The 19,739-nt window shown below is 33.6% G+C and overlaps 1 protein-coding gene across 1 annotated transcript in view; it reads right to left on the bottom strand.

The window, feature by feature from the left end:
• The window catches only part of ATRNL1 (attractin like 1), a 754,994-nt gene that overhangs the window by 463,438 nt on the left and 271,817 nt on the right, over window positions 1-19,739 (bottom strand). Inside the window, exon 22 of the mRNA XM_027063193.2 lies at window positions 12,461-12,555. Coding sequence (XP_026918994.2) covers window positions 12,461-12,555 — 95 coding nt within the window. The remainder of the gene's footprint in view (window positions 1-12,460; window positions 12,556-19,739) is intronic.

Here is a 19,739-nt window from a genome sequence, read left to right as displayed (position 1 = left end):
AAACTTGACCAAGTAGAAGAAAGAATCCATGAACTCAAATCATCTGAAGTTAACTAGCCAAAGGAACAAAAAGAAAAGAGAAAGAAAAAGAGTGAAGAAAGCCTAATGGACTTATGGAATACAATCAAGGAAAAAAATTTTATATATATATATATATATATATATATATATAATATATTATAATATATATATAATTATATATAATAATATAATAATATATAATAATATATTATATATAATATATATATAATAAATATATATAATAATTATGTATTATATATTATATATATAAGAATCCATGATATATATATATATATCCATGATATATATGGATATATATATCCATGATATATATATATCCATTATATATATAAATATATATATATATATATATATATATATATATATATCCATGGATATATATATATATACACATAATATATATAAAAGAATCCATGAACTCAAATCATCTGAAGTTAACTAGCCAAAGGAACAAAAAGAAAAGAGAAAGAAAAAGAGTGAAGAAAGCCTAATGGACCTATGGAATACAATCAAGGAAAAAAATTATATATATATATATTATATATATAATAATATATAATTATATATATAATATATTTATATAATATATAATATATAATATAATTATATATAATAATATAATATATACTAATATATGTTATATATAATAAATATATAATAATTATATATATTATATATAATATAGATCTTAGAGAAGAGAAAGGGGCAGAAATTTATTTATTTAAAGAAATAATGGCCTAAAATGTCCCAAATCTAAGAAGTACAAACATCTAGATTCATGAAGCTGAAGAAAACAAAAGGAAGATGAACATAAAGAAATCAAATAAAATTGTTAAAAGTCAAAGACAGGATTTTGAAAGCAAGAAGGAGTAAAGTTACTTATCATATACAAAGAAGCCCTATTAAAAGTTTTGAAAGAAAAAATGTACCAAAGAGGAATACTATTCCTGGTAACACTGTCCTTAAAAAAACTTGAGACATGAAGACTTTCCTAGACAAACAGAAATTGAGGGTGCTCATCATAACTAGATCTGATTTATAAAAAAATGTTAATTGTTATAAGATCAATAACAGAGTGGAGAGAGGGGATAGACAGGTTAAGAGTATAGAGTTTTGGCATGTGGTTGAAGTTAAGTTTCATCAGCTTAAAACACTGTTTTTATTTATTTATTTGTTTTTTAGGTTTTATTTTTCATATTTGAGAGAGGGAGAAAGAGAAAGAGAGACAGAGACAGAGTATGAGTGGGGGAGGAGCAGAGAGAAAGACACACAGAATCTGAAGCAGGCTCCAGGATCTGAGCTGTCAGCACAGAGCCCAACATGGGGCTTGAACTTATGAGCAGTGAGATCATGACCTGAGCTGAAGTCAGATGCCTATCTGACTGAGCCACCCAGCCGCCCTAAAACAGTTATAACTATATGTAAAATTCATAACTACAAAGAAAATGCATACATAAGATGCACAAAAGAAAAGGAGCAAGAAATCAAAGCATACAAAGCATATCACTAAAAAAAAAATCAATAAAAAACAAAGCCTTCAAGAGTGAAAAAAGGAACAACAACAACACACACATACACACACACACACTAACTATAAGACAGACAACAATTAACAAAATGGAAATAGTAAGTCCTCTCCTATCAATAATTACTTTAAACACAAATCTATTAAACTCCCCAATCAAAAGATAAAAAGTAGACAGGTGGATTAAAAAAAAATACCCAACACTATGCTGTCTAAAAGAGATTCATTTCAGATTTATAGACACTTACAGACTAAAATTGAGGGGATGGGAAAGGATATTCCATGCAAATAAGAAACAAAAGAGGGAAGAGGTAGCTATACTTATATAAGACAAAACAGACTATAAGTAAAGAACTTTAACAAGAGACAAACAAGGACACTGTATAATGATAAATGGGTCAATTCATCAGGAAGGTATAACTATAATAAATTATATATATATGTGTGTGTGTGTGTGTGTGTGTATACACACACACACACACACACACACACACACACATACCCACTATGATAGAACCTAAATATAGAAATGAACATAGATACAACTTAAGGGGACAACAGATGGAACAGAATAATAGTAAGAGGCTCCAATAACCTCCTTTCAACAGTGGATAGAAAGAGAAAATCAATAAGGAGAAAATGGAGTCGAACAACACTACAGAACATGTACTTAACAGAGACAGAAATATAATTCCACAAAGAGCAGCGGAATACATATTCTGTTCATGTATACATGGGATAGTCTCCAAAATATATCACGTTAGGTCACAAAAAAAACTCTTAACAAATCTAAGATGACTGAAAATGTATCAATTATCTTTTCTGACCACAAGGGAATTAAACTAGGAATCAATAGCAGGAGAAAAATTGGTAAGTTCAAAAACATGTAGAAATTAAATAAAACATTTCTGAACTAATGGATCAAAAAAAGAAATCAAAATGTAGTGTGTGTGTGTGTGTGTGTGTGTATACATATATACAAATGTGTGTGTGTACACACACACACACACACACACACACATATATATGTATACACATATATTATATATATATATAATGGGGTATTACATGGCAATCAAAAAGAATGAAACCTTGCCATTTGCAAGTACGTGGATAGAACTAGAGGTTTCTATGCAAAGCGAAATCAGAGAAAGACACATATCATATGATTTCACTCATATGTGTAATTTAAGATACAAAACACACACACATATATGTGTTATATATATATGTGTTTATATACCTTATATAAACACATATATATATGTGTTTATATATATATAAACACACACATATATATACATATATATATGTGTGTGTTTATATATTTAAGATACAAAACACACACACACACACATATATGTGTATACAAAGCGAAATCAGAGAAAGACACATATCATATGATTTCACTCATGTGTAATTTATGTGTATGCAAAGCGAAATCAGAGAAAGACACATATCATATGATTTCACTCATATGTATAATTTAAGATACAAAACAGGTGAACATAAGGGAAGGGAAGCAAAAGTAATATAGAAACAGGTAGGGGGCAAAACATAAGAAATTCATTTAAATATAGAGAACTGAGGGTTGCTGGAGGGGTTGTGGGTGGGGGGAGATGGGCTTAAATGGGTAAGGGGCGTTAAGCAAGACACTTGTTGGGATGAGCACTGGATATCATACATAGGGGATGAATCATTGGAATCTACTCCCTATATGCTAACTACCTGGATGTAAATTAAAAAATGAAAAATAAATAAAAATAAAAACAATTTAAAAAATAAATTTATATAGAATCATAAAAGACCCCCAAAGCTAAAACAGTCCTGAGAAAGAAGAACAAAGCTGTAAGCATTAAGTATCCTGATTTCAAAATATATTAGAAAGCTATGGTAATTAAAAATAGGGGACTGGCATAAAAACAGACATATGGTCCAACATAATAAATAGAAAGCCCAGAAATACACCCACACATACATGGTAAAGTAATCATCAACGAGGATGCCAAAAATATACAATGAGGAAAGGACAGTCTCTTCAACAAGTGGTGTTGGGAAAACTGGATATCCCCATAGAGAAAATGAAATTGTATCCTAACTATCTTAGTGCACTAGAACTGTGATAACAAAAATACCATAGACTAACACATGGGCAGTGACTACAAACAGAAGAATTACATTTCTCACACAAGTGGAGGCTGGGAATCCCAAGATAAAGGTGCTGGAAAAGTTGGTGTCTGTTGAGGCCAACTTCATAGTACATAGACAACCTCTTCTCACTGTGCCCTCACATGGCAAAAGGAGGTGAGGGAACTCTTTAGGGCCTCTTTTGTGAGGGTACCAATCCCATTTATGAGGGCTCCACCCTCATGACCTAGTTACCTCCCACATGTCTCATTTCTAAATAGCATTACATTTAGCATTAGGATTTAACATATGATTTGGGGGCTGGAGGGGGGGAGGGGACACAAACATTCAGTCTAGAGCACTTATCTTACACCATATACAGAAAACAACTCAAAGTGGATTAAAGAGACTACGTAGGAACATGATGTCAGATAGGAGGACCCTAGGCTTGTTTCTTCCCATGAACACAACTAGATAACTATGAAATCATCATAAATAACCCAGAAATCAACCTGAAGACTGACATAACAAACGTCCCAACTAAAGGGAGAGAAGAGGTCACATCAAAGAAAGTAGGAAGTGTGGAGATGTGGTTTAGGGGAGAAAGGGATAGCAGGTGCTATAGAGGGGAGGAAGCTGTGGTCATGGAGAAGAGTGAGAGAGAGAGGAGCATGCAGGAGAACACACAAGGAGAACATTTCTACAAAGCTATTGCCTTGGAAAATGAGAGAGGCTGAATTTCATGAGTTCTTGCAACTACTGGGGCTTAAAGTCTAGAGTTTTAAAGGTCACTGGGCTTGGTGGGGATGGACCCAAAGGCCACTGGGCTGCTCCTTGAGAGAAAGCAGGCAAACAATCCAGGGAAAGTCAGCATAGAAACAGTGATCTGAAGAACACCTGGGGAATACAGCAGTAGGATTATTCTGTCTTCATGGATCTCATCTCTAACAGGCAGTGTTTATAGAGACACTTCTCCAGGAACAAAGGAACTGGCCATTTCCCTTCATTGCCCCTCAGTAGAATCACAGAGCAACCTGTGGGAAGCACCCACATTGGCTGTCTAACTTGCTTATACCAAGTCCCACACCCCTACACTCTGACAGGATTGACCTTCTCAGTCAAGCTTGCCTCAGTCCCAGTGAAGCAGGCCCCTTCTCGAAGACCAGCACAAACCCCCTACCCACACCATGTCTCCCGATTAGAGTTCTGCAGGGCCTCAGTTCTGGTAGAGATGGTGTCAGGTCTCATTTCACCTAGCTAAAACTTGCCACATTCAGACCAGGGACCAAATACTTTCCACAGCAGGCAACAAGAGCCTCTACAAAAACAACTGGCCTAAAGGATATAACAGCCAAAACACAATAGCAGAGCACATTCAGCACACATCAGAAAAACTTCCTGAAGCCTCACACTCTGGACACTACATGACCTGTTATTCATAAGCCATTACTTTAAGGAGGAAGAGACCTGTCTTTTCTAACACAGAGAAGAAGGCAGAGACTTAAACCAAATGCCAAGATGGAGGAATTCATCGCAAATGAAAAAACAAGATAAGGTCATGGGCAGAGATCTAAGTGAAACAGGTATAAGTAACATGCTTGATGGAAACTTTAAAGCAATAATCATAAGGACACTCACTGGGCTTGAGAAAAGTACAGAAGACATTAGTGAGACCCTTACCACAGAGATAAAAGAGTTAAAAAAGAATCAATCTGAGATGGAGAGATTGGTAATAGGCTTGATGCAATGAATATCAGATTGGAAGAAACAGAAGAATGATTAGTGACCTAGAAGACAAAAGATTAGAAAATGAAGCTGAACAAAAGAAAGAAGTATGCAACATGAAAGTAGACTTAAGGAACTCAGTGACTGCATCAAACATATTAACATTGGTGTTACATAAGTCCCAAAACAAGAAGAGAGAGAAAAGGGGGGCAGAAAAGTTACTTGAAGAAATAATTGCTCAAACTTCCCTAATCTGAGGAAGGAAACAGACATCCAGATCCAGGAAGCACAGAGAACTTCCATAAAAATGGACAAAAGCAGGCCGTACAAGACATACAAGACATACTGTAATTAATTTTACAAAATATAGTGATAAATAAAAATCTTGGGGCGCCTGGGTGGCGCAGTCGGTTAAGCGTCCGACTTCAGCCAGGTCACGATCTCGCAGTCCGTGAGTTCAAGCCCCGCGTCAGGCTCTGGGCTGATGGCTCAGAGCCTGGAGCCTGTTTCCGATTCTGTGTCTGCCTCTCTCTCTGGCCCTCCCCCGTTCATGCTCTGTCTCTCTCTGTCCCAAAAATAAACAAACGTTGAAAAAAAAAATCTTAACAGCAGCAAGACAAAAGATGTCCTTAACTTAGAAGGGAAGATCCATAAGGCTGGCTGGAAATTTCTCAACAGAAACTTGGCAAGACAGAAGGGAGTGGCATGATATGTTCAAAGTGCTGAATGGGAGAAATCTACAGGCAAGAATTCTCTAGGTCATAAAGCTTTCACTTAAAATAGAAGAAAAGATAAGGAGTTTCCAAGATGAAAACTAATGGAGTTAGTAACCACTAAACAAGCCCTGCAAGAAATATTAAAGGGGCCTCTATGAATGGAAAGGAAAGACCAAGAGTGACAAAGACAAGAAAGAGTTAGAGAAAATCTCCAGAAACAACAACAAAAAAAGTAATAAAATGGCAATAAATACATTTCTGTCAATAATCATTTTTAATGTAAATGGATAAATGCTCCCATCAAAAGATACAACACAGGGCATCAGAATGAATAAAAAAATTTAATATCCATCAATATGCTGCCTAGAGGGGACTAATTTTAGACCTAAAGACACCTGCAGATTTAAAGTGAGGGGTTGGAGAAACATTTATCACGGAAGAAGGTGTCAAAGGAAAGCCAGAGTAGCAATACTTATATTGGACAAACTAGACATTACAACAAAGACTGTAACAAGAGACAATGAAGGACACCATACAACCATAAAGAGGAGAATCCAACAAGAAAATATAACAACTTTAAATATTTATGCACCCAACATGAAAGCACCCAAATATTAAAAAAACTATTAATAACAAATATAAAGGAAATAATATATAATAATACAATAATATTATGGGACCTTAACACCCCACTTATACCAATGGACAAATCATCTAAACAGAAAATCAACAAGGAAAAAATGGCTTCGAATGACACACAAAACAGAACATTCCATCATAAAACAACAAAACATACATTCTTTTCTAGTGCACATGGAACATTCTCCAGAATAGATCACATACTAGGTCACAAAACAGGCCTCAACAAATATAAAAAGACTGAAATCATACCATGTATCTTTCCTGAACATAATGCTATGAAGCTAGAAGTCAACCCTAAGAAAAAAATTGAAAAAAGCACAAATACATGGAGATTAAACAACATGCTACCAAACAATGAATGGGTCAAAGAAGAAATCAAAGGAGAAATTTTAAAATACATGGAAACAAATGAAAATGAAAACAGAACGGTCTAAAACCTTTGGAATGCAGCAAAAGTGGTCCTAAGAGGTAAGTTTATAGCAATACAGGCCTACCTCAAGGAGAAAGTAAAATCTCAAATAAAAAACCTAATTTTATACCTAAAGGAGGCAGAAAAGGCACAAATGAAGGTGAAGCAGCAGCGGAAGGGAAATAATAAAGATTAGAGCAGAAATAAATGATATAGAAACTAAAAACCAATAGAACATATCCATGAAACTAGGAGCTGGTTCTTTGAAAGAATTAATAAAATTGGTAAATCCCTAGTGAGATATATCAAAAAGAAAAGAGAAAAAAAAACCCAAATAAATAAATCACAAATGAGAGAAAAGAAGGAACAACCAACACCACAGAAATTCAAACAATTATAAGATAATAATATGAAAAACAAATTGAACAAACTAAGAAACTGATAAAATCCAGAAACATATAAACTATCAAAACTCAAATAGAAAGGAATAGAAAATGTGAAGAGACCAACAATCAGCAAAGAAACTAAGTCAGTAATCAAATACCTCCCATCAAATAAAAGTCCAAGAACAGATGGTGAAGTCTACTAAACACTTAAAAGAGTTAATACCTACTCTTAAAAAAATATTCCAAAAAATAGAAAAGGAGGAAAACCTTCCAAATTCATTTTATGAGGCCAGCATTACCCTGATACCAAAACCAGATAAAGACAAAAGAGAGAACAACAGGCCAATATCTCTAATGAACAGAGATGTAAAAAGTCTCAATAAAATACTAGAAAACTGAATCCAACAATACATTCAAACAATCATTCACCATAATAACATGGAATTTACTCCTGGGTTTCAAGGGTGGTTGAATATTTGCAAATCAATCAATGTGATACATTACATTAATAAAGCAAAGGATAAAAATCATATGATTATTTCAATAGATGCAGAAAAAAACATTTGACAAAGTACAATATCCATTCATTATAAAAAGCCCTCAAAAAGTATGTTTAAATGGAATATACCTCAACATAATAAAGGCTACATATGAAAAATCCACAGCTAATATCCTCCTCAATGGAGAAAAACTGAGGCCTTTTCCTCTACAGTCAGCATAGGTACATCTCACCACTCTTTTTTAACAAAGAACTCGAAGTCCTAGCCACAGCAATCAGACAACAAAGAAATAAAAGTTACCCAAATCAGCAAGGAAGAAGTAAAACTCACAACTTGCAGATGACATGATACTGTACATAGAAAGCCTGTAAGATTCCACCAAAAAAATTGCTAGAACTGATAAATAAATTCAGTAAAGTTGCAGGATACAAAATCAATATACAGAAATCTGTTGTATTTCTATACATCAATAAGGAAGCAAGCAGAAAGAGAAATCAAGGAATTTATCCCATTTACAAATGCACCAAAACCATAAAATACCTAGGAATAAACCTAAGCAAAGAAGTAAAAGGTTTGTACTCCAAAAACTATAGAACACTTATGAAAGAAATTAAAGATGACACAAAGAAATGGAGAAACGCTCCATGCTGATGGATTAGAAGAACAATTGTTGTTGAAACGTCTATACTACCCAAACCAGTATACACATTTAATGCAATCCTTATCAAAATGCCACCAGCGTTTTTCACAGAACTAGAACAAACAATCCTAAAATGTGTATGGAACCACAAAGACCCCTAAAAATTTTGAAAAAGCAAAGCAAAGCTGGAGGCATCACAATTCCACACTTCAAGTTATATTACAAAGCTGTAATCATCAAGACAGTATGGTACTGGCACAAAAACAGAAACACAGATAAATGAAACAAAATAGAAAACTCAGAAATGAACTCACATTTATATGGTCAACTATTCTTCGACAAAGCAGGAAAGACTATCCAATGGAAAAAAATCTCTTCAGCAAATGGTGAAGGGAAAACTGGATAGGATAGTCACATGCAGAAGAACGAAATTGGACCACTTTTCTACACCATATACAAAAATAAGTTCAAGATGGATAAAGGACCTAAATCTGAGACAGGGAACTATCACAATCCTAGAGGAGAGCACAGGAAGTATTCTCTTTGACATCAGCACTAGCAACTTTTACTAGATATGTCTCCTTATGAAAGGGAAACAAAAGCAAAAATAAACTATTGGGACTTCATCAAGATAAAAAGCTTCCGCACAGCAAAGGAAAGAATCAACAAAACTAAAAGGCAACCTACTGCAATGGGAGAAGATATTTGGAAATGACACATCTGATAAAGGATTAGAATCCAGAACTTATCAGAGTCAACACTCCAAAATTAATAATCCAGTTAAAAAACAGGCAGAAGAAATGAATAGACATTTTTCCAAAGAAGACATAGATGACCAACAGACACCCAAAAAAATGCTCAGCATCATTCACCATCAGGGAAATACAAGTCAAAACCATGATGAGATACCTCCTCACAGAATGGCTAAAATTAACAACACAGGAAAGAACAGATGTTTGTGAGGCTCCAGAGAAAGGGGAACTGTTACAATCTTGGTAGGAATTCAAACTGATACAGCCACTCTGGAAAACAGGATGGAGGTTTCTCAAAAAGTTAAAAATAGAACTACCTTATGATCGAGCAATTGCACTACTAGGTATTTACCAAAAGGATACAAAAATTCCGATTCAAAGGGATACATGAACCCTGATGTTTATAGCAGCATTATCAATAATAGCCAAAGTATGGAAAGAGCCTAGACGTCCACTGACTGATGAAGGGATAAGGTAGATGTGGTATACCTATACAATGAAATATCACTCAGTCATCAAAAAGAATGAAATCTTGCCATTTGCAACAACATGGATGGAGCTATAGTGTATTATGCAAAATAAAATAACTCAAAGACAAACACCATATGATTTCACTCATGTGGAATTTGAAAACAAAACAGATAAACATGGGGGGGAGAAGAGAGAGAGGCAAACCAGAAAACAGACTCTTAATTATGGAGAACAATCTGAGGGTTACTGTAGGGGAGGTGGGTAGGGGGATGGCTTAAATGGTGGTGGGTATAAAAGAGGGCATTTATTGTCATAAGCACTGGGCGTTGTATTTAAGTGATGAATTGCTAAATTCAAGTCTGAAACTAACATTACACTGTATGTTAACTAATTGGAATTTAAATAAAAATGAAAATGGACACAGGAACTGAAGAGACTTTTCAAAAAATTTTGGGGGTATAGCTGACAAACAATGTTACATTAGCGTCTGTGTATAAACGTGCATATACTGTTTCAACATCTCTATGCTAACCACAAGTGCGGCTACCATCTGTCACCATACAATATTATTACAATGTCATTGACTGTATTCCCCCTGTTGTACCTTTTATTCCTGTGACTTATTCTAATGAAGACATACTGATGACCACAGAAGGCTGCCTAACATCACTATTCATCACAGAAATGCTAATCAAAACCATAATGAGATATCATCTCATACTGGTTCAAATGACTATTACCAAGAAGACAAGAAATAACAAGTGTTGGCAAGGTTGTGGCAAAAAGGAGACTCTTATGCACTGTTGGTGGAAATGTAAATTAGTGCAGACACTATGGAAAAGAATATGGAAGTTCCTGAAAAAATTAAAAATAAAACTACCATATGATCCATCAATTCCACTTTTGAGTATTTATCTAAAAAGAAAACAAAAATTTATCTAAAGTAAATTAAAAAAAAAGAAAAACAAAAAAAGTACCCCATCTTCATTGCAGTATGGTTTATAATACCCAATTTATGGAATGTATATAAGTGTCCATCAATGGATGAATGGACAAAAAAGCTGTGGTATAAATACACAAGGGAGTAGTATTTTGCGATAAAAAATATTTTGCTATTTGCATCATGAATGGACCTGGAGAGTATTATGTTAGATGAAATAAGTCAGAGGAAGACAAATACTGTAAGATCTCACTTATATGTGTGATCTAAACAAAACAAAACCAAACCCTGATCTTAGAGATACAGAGAAGAGACTGGTGATTGCCTGAGGTGGGGTGGAAGGGTGGGCGGGGGAATAAGGAATTACTATTCAACAGATGAAAGTTTCAGTTATGCAAGAAGAATAAGTTCTACTTCTGTACAACATAGCATCTATAGTTTACATTACTGTATGTGAACTCTTAAAAACTTTTAGGAGAGTAGATCTCATGTTAATGCTCTAACCACATGAAATAAAAAAGAACGATTCAAATATTTCACCAACATCTTCACGAAAACTCCACCAAAATAAACCAAATGGCTGATATTCCCATTCCTTTGACTTTTTAACTATATTAGGTCTCAGATGGATGGGAATGTATGTGTTACTTTCAAACAAACTTAGAGCCTTTTCCTATGATTACTGATAATTAATCTTTCATAAAGTTAAACTTCATCAAGTTTTAAAATTATAACACTGATGCAGTAAATTGATTGAAAAAACAAGTACTCCATTATGCTAAGTGAGATAAGTCCAACAGAGAAAGACAAATACTTGTAAGGATACCATTTACATGTGTAATCTAGAAAAGCCAAACTCATAAAACCCCTTGGGGCTAGGGCTTGGGGAAATTGGGCAGATGTTGTTTAAGGATAAAAACTTATAACCAGTAGATGAGTTAAGTCCTGGAGATCAAATGCACTGCATAGTTATTACGGACAATATAATATACTTCAAAGTTACTAAAATTAAATTTGAATTAGTCCCACCACAAAAAAGAAATGATAATTATGTAACATAATAGAGGTGTTAGCTAATGCTATTATGGTAATATTGCAATATATAAATGTATCAAAGCAACATATTATACACTTTAAACTTACACAATGTAGTATGTCAATTGCATCTCAATAAAAATGATAAAAATGAAGCCAGTATTCATCTAACTTAGATAAACCAGTAGATTTATAAAAAAAGGAACATATTTAATATAACATGTTTTTAATGTCTGGGCTTTATTTTCAAATAAGGCTACCCTGAGTTTGAGAGCATAATTACATGCACAAACACCGCTATAAGACTGAAAAAATAATAAAAATGTATAATTTAAATTGTAGGACTTTGCAGAATCTGAAATATTAAACTCCCTAGATTACAAGGATACGTAAGTTTTATGAAAAAAAAAAATTAACAGGATAAGTCTTTCTTCAAAAGCCCTGTAGTAAGATAATTCTGAGAAGCAGTTAAAATTACAATAAAAATGACAAAAAATTTATAGCCCTAGATAGTAATATAATAATTATAAAAGTTAAATTATTTTCTTACCTGTTCTGGGTTCGCTATGAAGTTTATGGCAGTATGGTGGCGATCATCTTCCTGTAATAAGCTGAAGGTAAACTGATAGTCAATCAAAAGGCTGTCTGTGGGGAAAAAAATACAATCCTGATATGCACTTTTACAAACTACTTGATAAACAAAAGTTAGGTGAAAACATATTGCATATCAGTATTAAAAATTATTCTCATTAATTATTAGTGGCCCATTCAAGATTGACAAAATATAATTATTTGTCATCGAGCAACAAAAAGCAAAATACAGATATGGAAGAAGTCCTAATTCTTTAAAAATTATATGTATTACTTCTGTTGTCATTACAAAAGTTCTACAAACACAACAGACATTCTGGAAACTACACAAAAGTAAAAAATAAACTAAAAGTTAACCATAACCTTACAACTAGAGAAAAATATAGGCAACATTTTGGTGCATTTTATTCCATTTAAAATTTTATAGATAGAAAAACAGACAGGAAGACATTTTGGTACCCTACTTTCAGAAAGTCAAAATTTTTTGAAAACATGAACTTTAAATGATAAATAATATTTCATCACATACTAAAATGCATTTATTTGTTCCTTTATTATTATGGTAATTTTTATCTTTAGCATTTTTTAAATGTCCCTATGATAAACATCATTCTACAGAACTCATTAACAATTGACAAAAAGAAATCGGAGTAAACAATTATTAATTTTGTTCATATATAATGTTGAAACCAAGGTGAAACATTTGAATGTTATAATATATATCATGAATAGCTTCATAGGCTATATAGGAGTAAAGAATTACTCATTAATGTTAAACTGCCACCTTTACAAAAACATTTCAAATTATTTTACAGATGACTTCTATGTTCTGGATATATATCTTTCACGTTATGCCCTCAGCCATTACACACTATTAAAATAAAAAGTAAAGACAGGTATAATATCGCTGAAATTATTGTTAAAATTATCAAGGCATCATTCTTCATGTTGTTTACTATATACTTTATAAGGTCCACCTCATGTATTTCCTGTACAATTTACTGTAAGGCTACACTTCGTCCTTCTCAGAATTTATATGAGATAATGAGAATTATGCAAAAGGTCATATTTCCAATTTTCACCTGACTGCCAGAAACTATAGCAGCAAATTCAATAGGCCAGTGTGTTCTAGGCACAGGGAACACAACAATAAATAAAAATTTCTGCCCTCGTGAAACTTACATATTTTATTGGATGGACATTAGAAGTCAGTAAATAACCAAAGTATATAGTATAACAGATGCCAGTGAGTGTTTTCAAGAAAAAGAAACTAGCATAAAGGAAAGAAATTGCTGTTGGGGTAGGGGTATGGTTGCAATTTTGAGAAGGAACACTTAAAGATCGAAGATAGTAGGAATATAAGCCATGGAGTTTACTGACGAAAATACAATCCAGACACAGGAAATAAATACAAAAACCTAACAACAACAACAACAACAAACCCCAGAAGTCTTAATTAGGATTCTTGTAAAGAAGCTGTGGCAATGGGGCGCCTGGGTGGCGCAGTCGGTTAAGCGGCAATGGGGCGCCTGAGTGGCTCAGTCGGTTAAGCGTCCGACTTGAGCCAGGTCACGATCTCGCGGTCCGTGAGTTCCAGCCCCGCGTCGGGCTCTGGGCTGATGGCTCGAGCCTGGAGCCTGTTTCCGATTCTGTGTCTCCCTCTCTCTCTGCCCCTCCCCCGTTCATGCTCTGTCTCTCTCTGTCTCAAATAAATAAATAAACGTTGAAAAAAAAAAAAAAAGAAGCAGCTGTGGCAAGACGCAGCGAAGAAGTGATGGTGGCGAGGGTGACAGCAGTGGAGGTCACAAGAAGAGGTCAGTCACTAGGAATGTATTTGGTAGGTACAACACACAGGTTTAGTTGAATAACCAGATGTAGCATTTGAAAAAAAGAAAGGTAAAGTTTTTTGATCCAAGAGCATACAAAATGAGAGCATTAACTGAGACGAGTAAGACTAGGTTTTATTTTGGGGGAGTCGGAGGAAAAATATGAGCTTAGTTTTGAAAATGGGAAGGTTGAGATACTTAATTTCTAAGTGATCAGCTGAATTGAGCTCAACAGTTTGTTTCAGAGAGGACAAGTTGGAAATCATCAACACTTTAGATGAGATTTGATACAATGAAGCCAGGAAATCAACAGTTAAAGAGCAGAATTGCAAGGAATAAGCCCTGAGGCACACCAATGCAACCAATCAGATCCTCAGGAGGAGCCAACAAAGGAGGCTGAGAGAGCAAGCTATGAGATAGGAATAAAACCAGAACTTAGTGTCTTTTTGTTTAAAAAAGAGAATAGTGTTCACCCCGGTCAGTTGCAGAGGGCAGGGGCTGAGAGAACTACAATATTGAGGGCAGGTAATATCTATTCAAAATGAAGGAAAAATACGACTGAGGAAATGTAAACACTTCAAAACTAATTTCAAGAATTTGCATAATTATGCACGTGTGTGTGTGTGTGTGTGTGTGTGTGTGTGTAATTTTTTTTTGGGGGGGGGCTTGAAACTAAGTATTGAGAAGTCAAGAGTAGATAACTCCTTGGAAGTAAGGATTGGGGCACGGGACACCAACGTAGCTATAAGCAGAGGCTGAAATGCCCCAAGCGCACAGACTTTCTTCTGCTTTTATAGCTCTAGCCTGTGCCACAATCGTGTCCAATTGAATTCTTTGCCAGGCATTCAACTTTGATTTTACTATTCTCATTTATTGGAGTTGGAAGTACAAGGCAAGTATAATGTATATTATGTATGGTAATGATCATTCCTAATGTCAGCTGGGCTAAAAATATAAGTCTGAATCCTGGAACGAACCTAGTAGGAGTATCACTCAATTCAAGTGACTAATAAGAGTACCTATCAGTGAATGATAATTACTAATTTTTTAAAAAAATTTTTAAGTAGGCTTCATGCCCAGCACAGAGCCCAAGACAGAACTTGAACTCACGACCCTGAGATCAAGACCTGAGCTGAGATCAAGAGTCGGACACTTAACCGACTGAGCCACCTAGGTGCTCCCAAAATGTTTCCTTTTAAAGCTGCTTAAACTAAAGTCTTCCAGAAACCAAGTGTGCAATTTTCTACTTAACTAGGAGATGACCTACTTCTACCCCCACCAGTTTTAGTCATTTTGCTGGTATATTTTTAGGGGGGGGGTTACAAATGAGTCATTACCTGGCACTTAAAAGACGTATCTTAATGCTGAAATTTACTCTGAAATTCTTAGCTAAATACAGTACAGGACATAAAACACTAACATTTAAAAGGTGTACCACGTTTATGCAAATGTACATAATCTGAAAAGAAGTTTTTATATTGCTTTAATGAACCACTTCATTATGGTATACAAAATAAGAAGTCCCCTTCCCTTTCTTTCCCTTCCTTGCCCTTCCCTTATTCTTGAACTACTATGCAAAGGGCTGCATTCTGGTAATTCTTTCCTTCAGGTTTATTTTTATTTTAATATATATTTTTAAGTGAAAAAAAAGGAAGTCCTGTTTGATTATGAATCAACTCAATTTATTGCATTATTCATAGATACAGAGTAATGACGAACTAGCAGGAGGGCTAAGTGTGAACAAGAGAGGTGAGAGAATTACTTTTTTTTTTAACCCAATATAGTTAGCATACAGTGTTAAATTAGTTTCAGGTGTACAATACAGTGATTCAAAAGTTCTACACATTCTCAGTGCTCCCCAAGTTAAGTGTACTGTTAATGCCCTTAACCTATTCCATCCATCCCCCCCACCCACCTCCCCTTGTTCTCTATAGTTAAGAGTCTGGTTTTTGGTTTGTCTCCTTTTTTTTTTTTTAGTCTCTTTTTATTTTTCCTTTGTTCATTTGTTTTGCTTTGTTTTCTCCAATTCCATATATGAGTGAAATCATATGGCATTTGTCTTCCTCTGGCTGACTTATTTCACTTAGCATTATACTCTCTGGATCCATTCATGTTATTGCAAAAGGCAAGATTTCTTTCGTTTTTATGGCTGAATTAATATTCCAGTGTATACATATACCACATTGTCTTTATCCATTCATCTATTGATGGACACTTGGGCTGCTTCCATACTTTGGCTATTGTAAGTAATGCTGCAATAAACATAGGAGTGCATATATCTTTTTTAATTAGTGTTTTCATATTCTTTGGCTAAATACCCAGAAGTGGAATTACTGGATCATATGGTAGTTCTATTTTTATTTTTTTGATGAACCTCCATACTGTTTTCCACGTTGGCTAACACTTTGCATTCCCACCAACAGTGTTAAGAGGGTTCCCCTTTCTCTACATCCTTGACAACACCTGTTGTTTATTGTGCTGTTGATTTTAGCCGTTCTGAAGGGTGTGAGGTGATATCTCACTGTGGTTTTGATTTGCATTTCTCTGCTCATGAATGATGTTAAGCATCATTTCATGTGTCTATCGGCCATCTGTATGTCTTCCTTATAGAAATGTCTGTTCATGTCTTCTGCCCTTTTTAAATTAGATTATTTGCTTTTTAGGTGTTGAGTTGTAAAAGTTCTTTATATACTTCGCTTCTCCCATTCACTAGGTTGTCTTTTAGGGAGAACAACTTTTTAAATTAGGAGAAATTGCATGTTTTTATACTGATTGGCATAAATACAAATTTATAAGAAAGGGAAAAATTGATGAGACAGGAGAGAGAGGAGAAAGTTTAGAATGATGTCCTTGGGTAGGTAAAAGGCAATGAGCTCAGAACTCATGGCCCAGTGGTGCATTCCCTAGGTTTGTGGAGTATGGTTTATTTGCTGTTTTTGCTTCCTATATATCCCCACCTCAGTGCTAGAGCATCTGCAATCTGGAAACATCAACAAACCGTATATATATGTGTGTGTACATATATATATATATATATGTACACACACATATATATATGGTTTTATAAATATATATAAATATTATATATTATATAATATATATTTTACAAATATATAAATATAAATATATAAATAATATATAAATATATAAACATATATTTATAAATATAAAATATATAATATATAAATTATATATTATATAATATATTATTATATAATATATTATATATAAATATATAAATATAATATATATTTATAAACCATATTCATCCTGCACTAAGGTGAGCAGAGTTGGAGCCTGTATTGCTGCAAGAAATATAGCAAAGACTTAAGTTTTACTAAACCTCAGTAGCATTCACAACTTTCAAATGATATTATATATACTGTGAAAGTATATATAATATATATACATTAAAGTACGTGCACTATACTTTGAAGTGCAATTGAAATTTCATAATTAAAAAAATATAAACTGCATACTGCATGTTCAAATATATTACTGATTAGAAACAATTATCTGAAAACTTTGTGGACTGAAAAAACAAGAGGGATATATTTCACAACTTTAAGAAATCATACACACTGTATAAATCAATCCTCTGATTTCACAGACTGAACCCTGAAGTTTGGAACACCTATAAAGAATACAGCTAGCTTTTAAATATCTTGGCTAACAAGCAGCAATCTGTGATAATTCCAGGAAAATCAGAAGTTCTCAATTAATTTCCCAATTGTATCTAAAAATGAAGTCTACAAACAGGAGTAAAACAGATGCAAAAACAGTCACTCTTCTTTATATCTCTCTCACTTTTTGTATAAACTTGATAGGCCTTAAAGTGAATATGATCCTAACTGTATAGATAAAGAAGTGAAAACAAAGAGAAAAAAGTTGACATCTTTGATTTTGTTAGTTTGACTACCATAGTGAGAAGAGAAAAATATCATTTTATCACTATAGATTAAGTATATATAATAATTTAACATGAGTAGCTGTCTAGTCATTTAAAATATCTATTCAGTATGCATCAAAAAAAGGGAAAATCTAAAAAAATGCAACAAATGACAGATGGAGGAAATAACAATGAAGACTACAATAAAAAGGAGCTAAAAATTAAAACTGTAAAAAAAAACCAATAAAGTAATAAAATAACGGTAAAATTAAACAGAATAATAGAATCAGAAGATAAAATAATTAAAATAACATAAAACTGTATCAGTGCCATATAGGTCAAATCTGAAAAAGCCTCCCAGAGAACAGATGAAAATCACTCAAAAAAAAAAAATAGGCATAGAAATTTTGAATATATGCATGACTAATGTTGTTAAAGCAGACATTGTAACAAATCGGAAAAAGCATAAATAATATACACATATTATATACATATATATTAAATATACGATAGAAAAGCCCTGTTGAAGACTAAAACCTAAATATTGAAATACCTTACATAAAAGATAAAAAGAATCCAGCATTATTCATAACAGCCCCAAAATAAAAAAAAACCCAAATGTCCCTCAGTTGGTGAATGGTAATCAAAATGAATTATGTCCATGCAAAGAAATACTATTTTGCCATAAAAAGGAATGACGTAGTGATCCTTGTTTAACGTGAATGAATCTTAAAACATTATGATAAAAATAAAAGATGCCAGTCACAAAAGGCCACATACTCCACAATATCATTTATATATATAACATATATATAATATATATAATATATAATATATATAATATATATATATTGGTTTACTCTGATATATATAATGTATATTATATACATATAATAACAATCCATAGAGATAGAAAACAAATCCATAGAGATAGAAAGAAGATTTGTTAGGGTTTGGGGGAAGGAAGAATGAGGAGTGACTGTTAATATGTACTAGGTTTCTCTTAGGAGTGGTGAAAATGTTCTAAAATTAGATCATGGTGATGGTCACACAACTTTCTGAATATACTAAAAACCACTTTAGTGTACACCTTAAAAAGAATAAGAGTTGAGTATCTGAATTATATCTCAATAAAGCTGTTATTTAAAAAATACTACTGACATGTGGGCACATCCCTGTGGGCATGTGCACACGTTATACATACACACACATTCACAGAGACAAATGAGTTATTTACAAAGGACGATAAGTTAAGATGCCAAGTTTTCTAAAGTAACAATATATGTCAAAAGACAAGAAACTGGACCAGTTATTTATAGAATATGTATATTCAACCATGCTGTCTACACAGAAAAGCAACATAGTGATAAATTTCAGGCAAGCAAATGTCCTAAAAGTACATGATCTATATATTATTCTCCTGAAAAAAAAATTACTCCTGCCCATTCTAAAACTAAGAGACAAATACAAATAAGGAAGCAGCATAACAAAAAGGTCTGGCAGTGAATAGATGACCAATTTCA

Source organism: Acinonyx jubatus, chromosome D2, assembly GCF_027475565.1.
Source record: "Acinonyx jubatus isolate Ajub_Pintada_27869175 chromosome D2, VMU_Ajub_asm_v1.0, whole genome shotgun sequence".
Classification (NCBI taxonomy): Eukaryota; Metazoa; Chordata; class Mammalia; order Carnivora; family Felidae; genus Acinonyx; species Acinonyx jubatus.
This window is presented reverse-complemented; position numbering and strand designations above follow the sequence as displayed.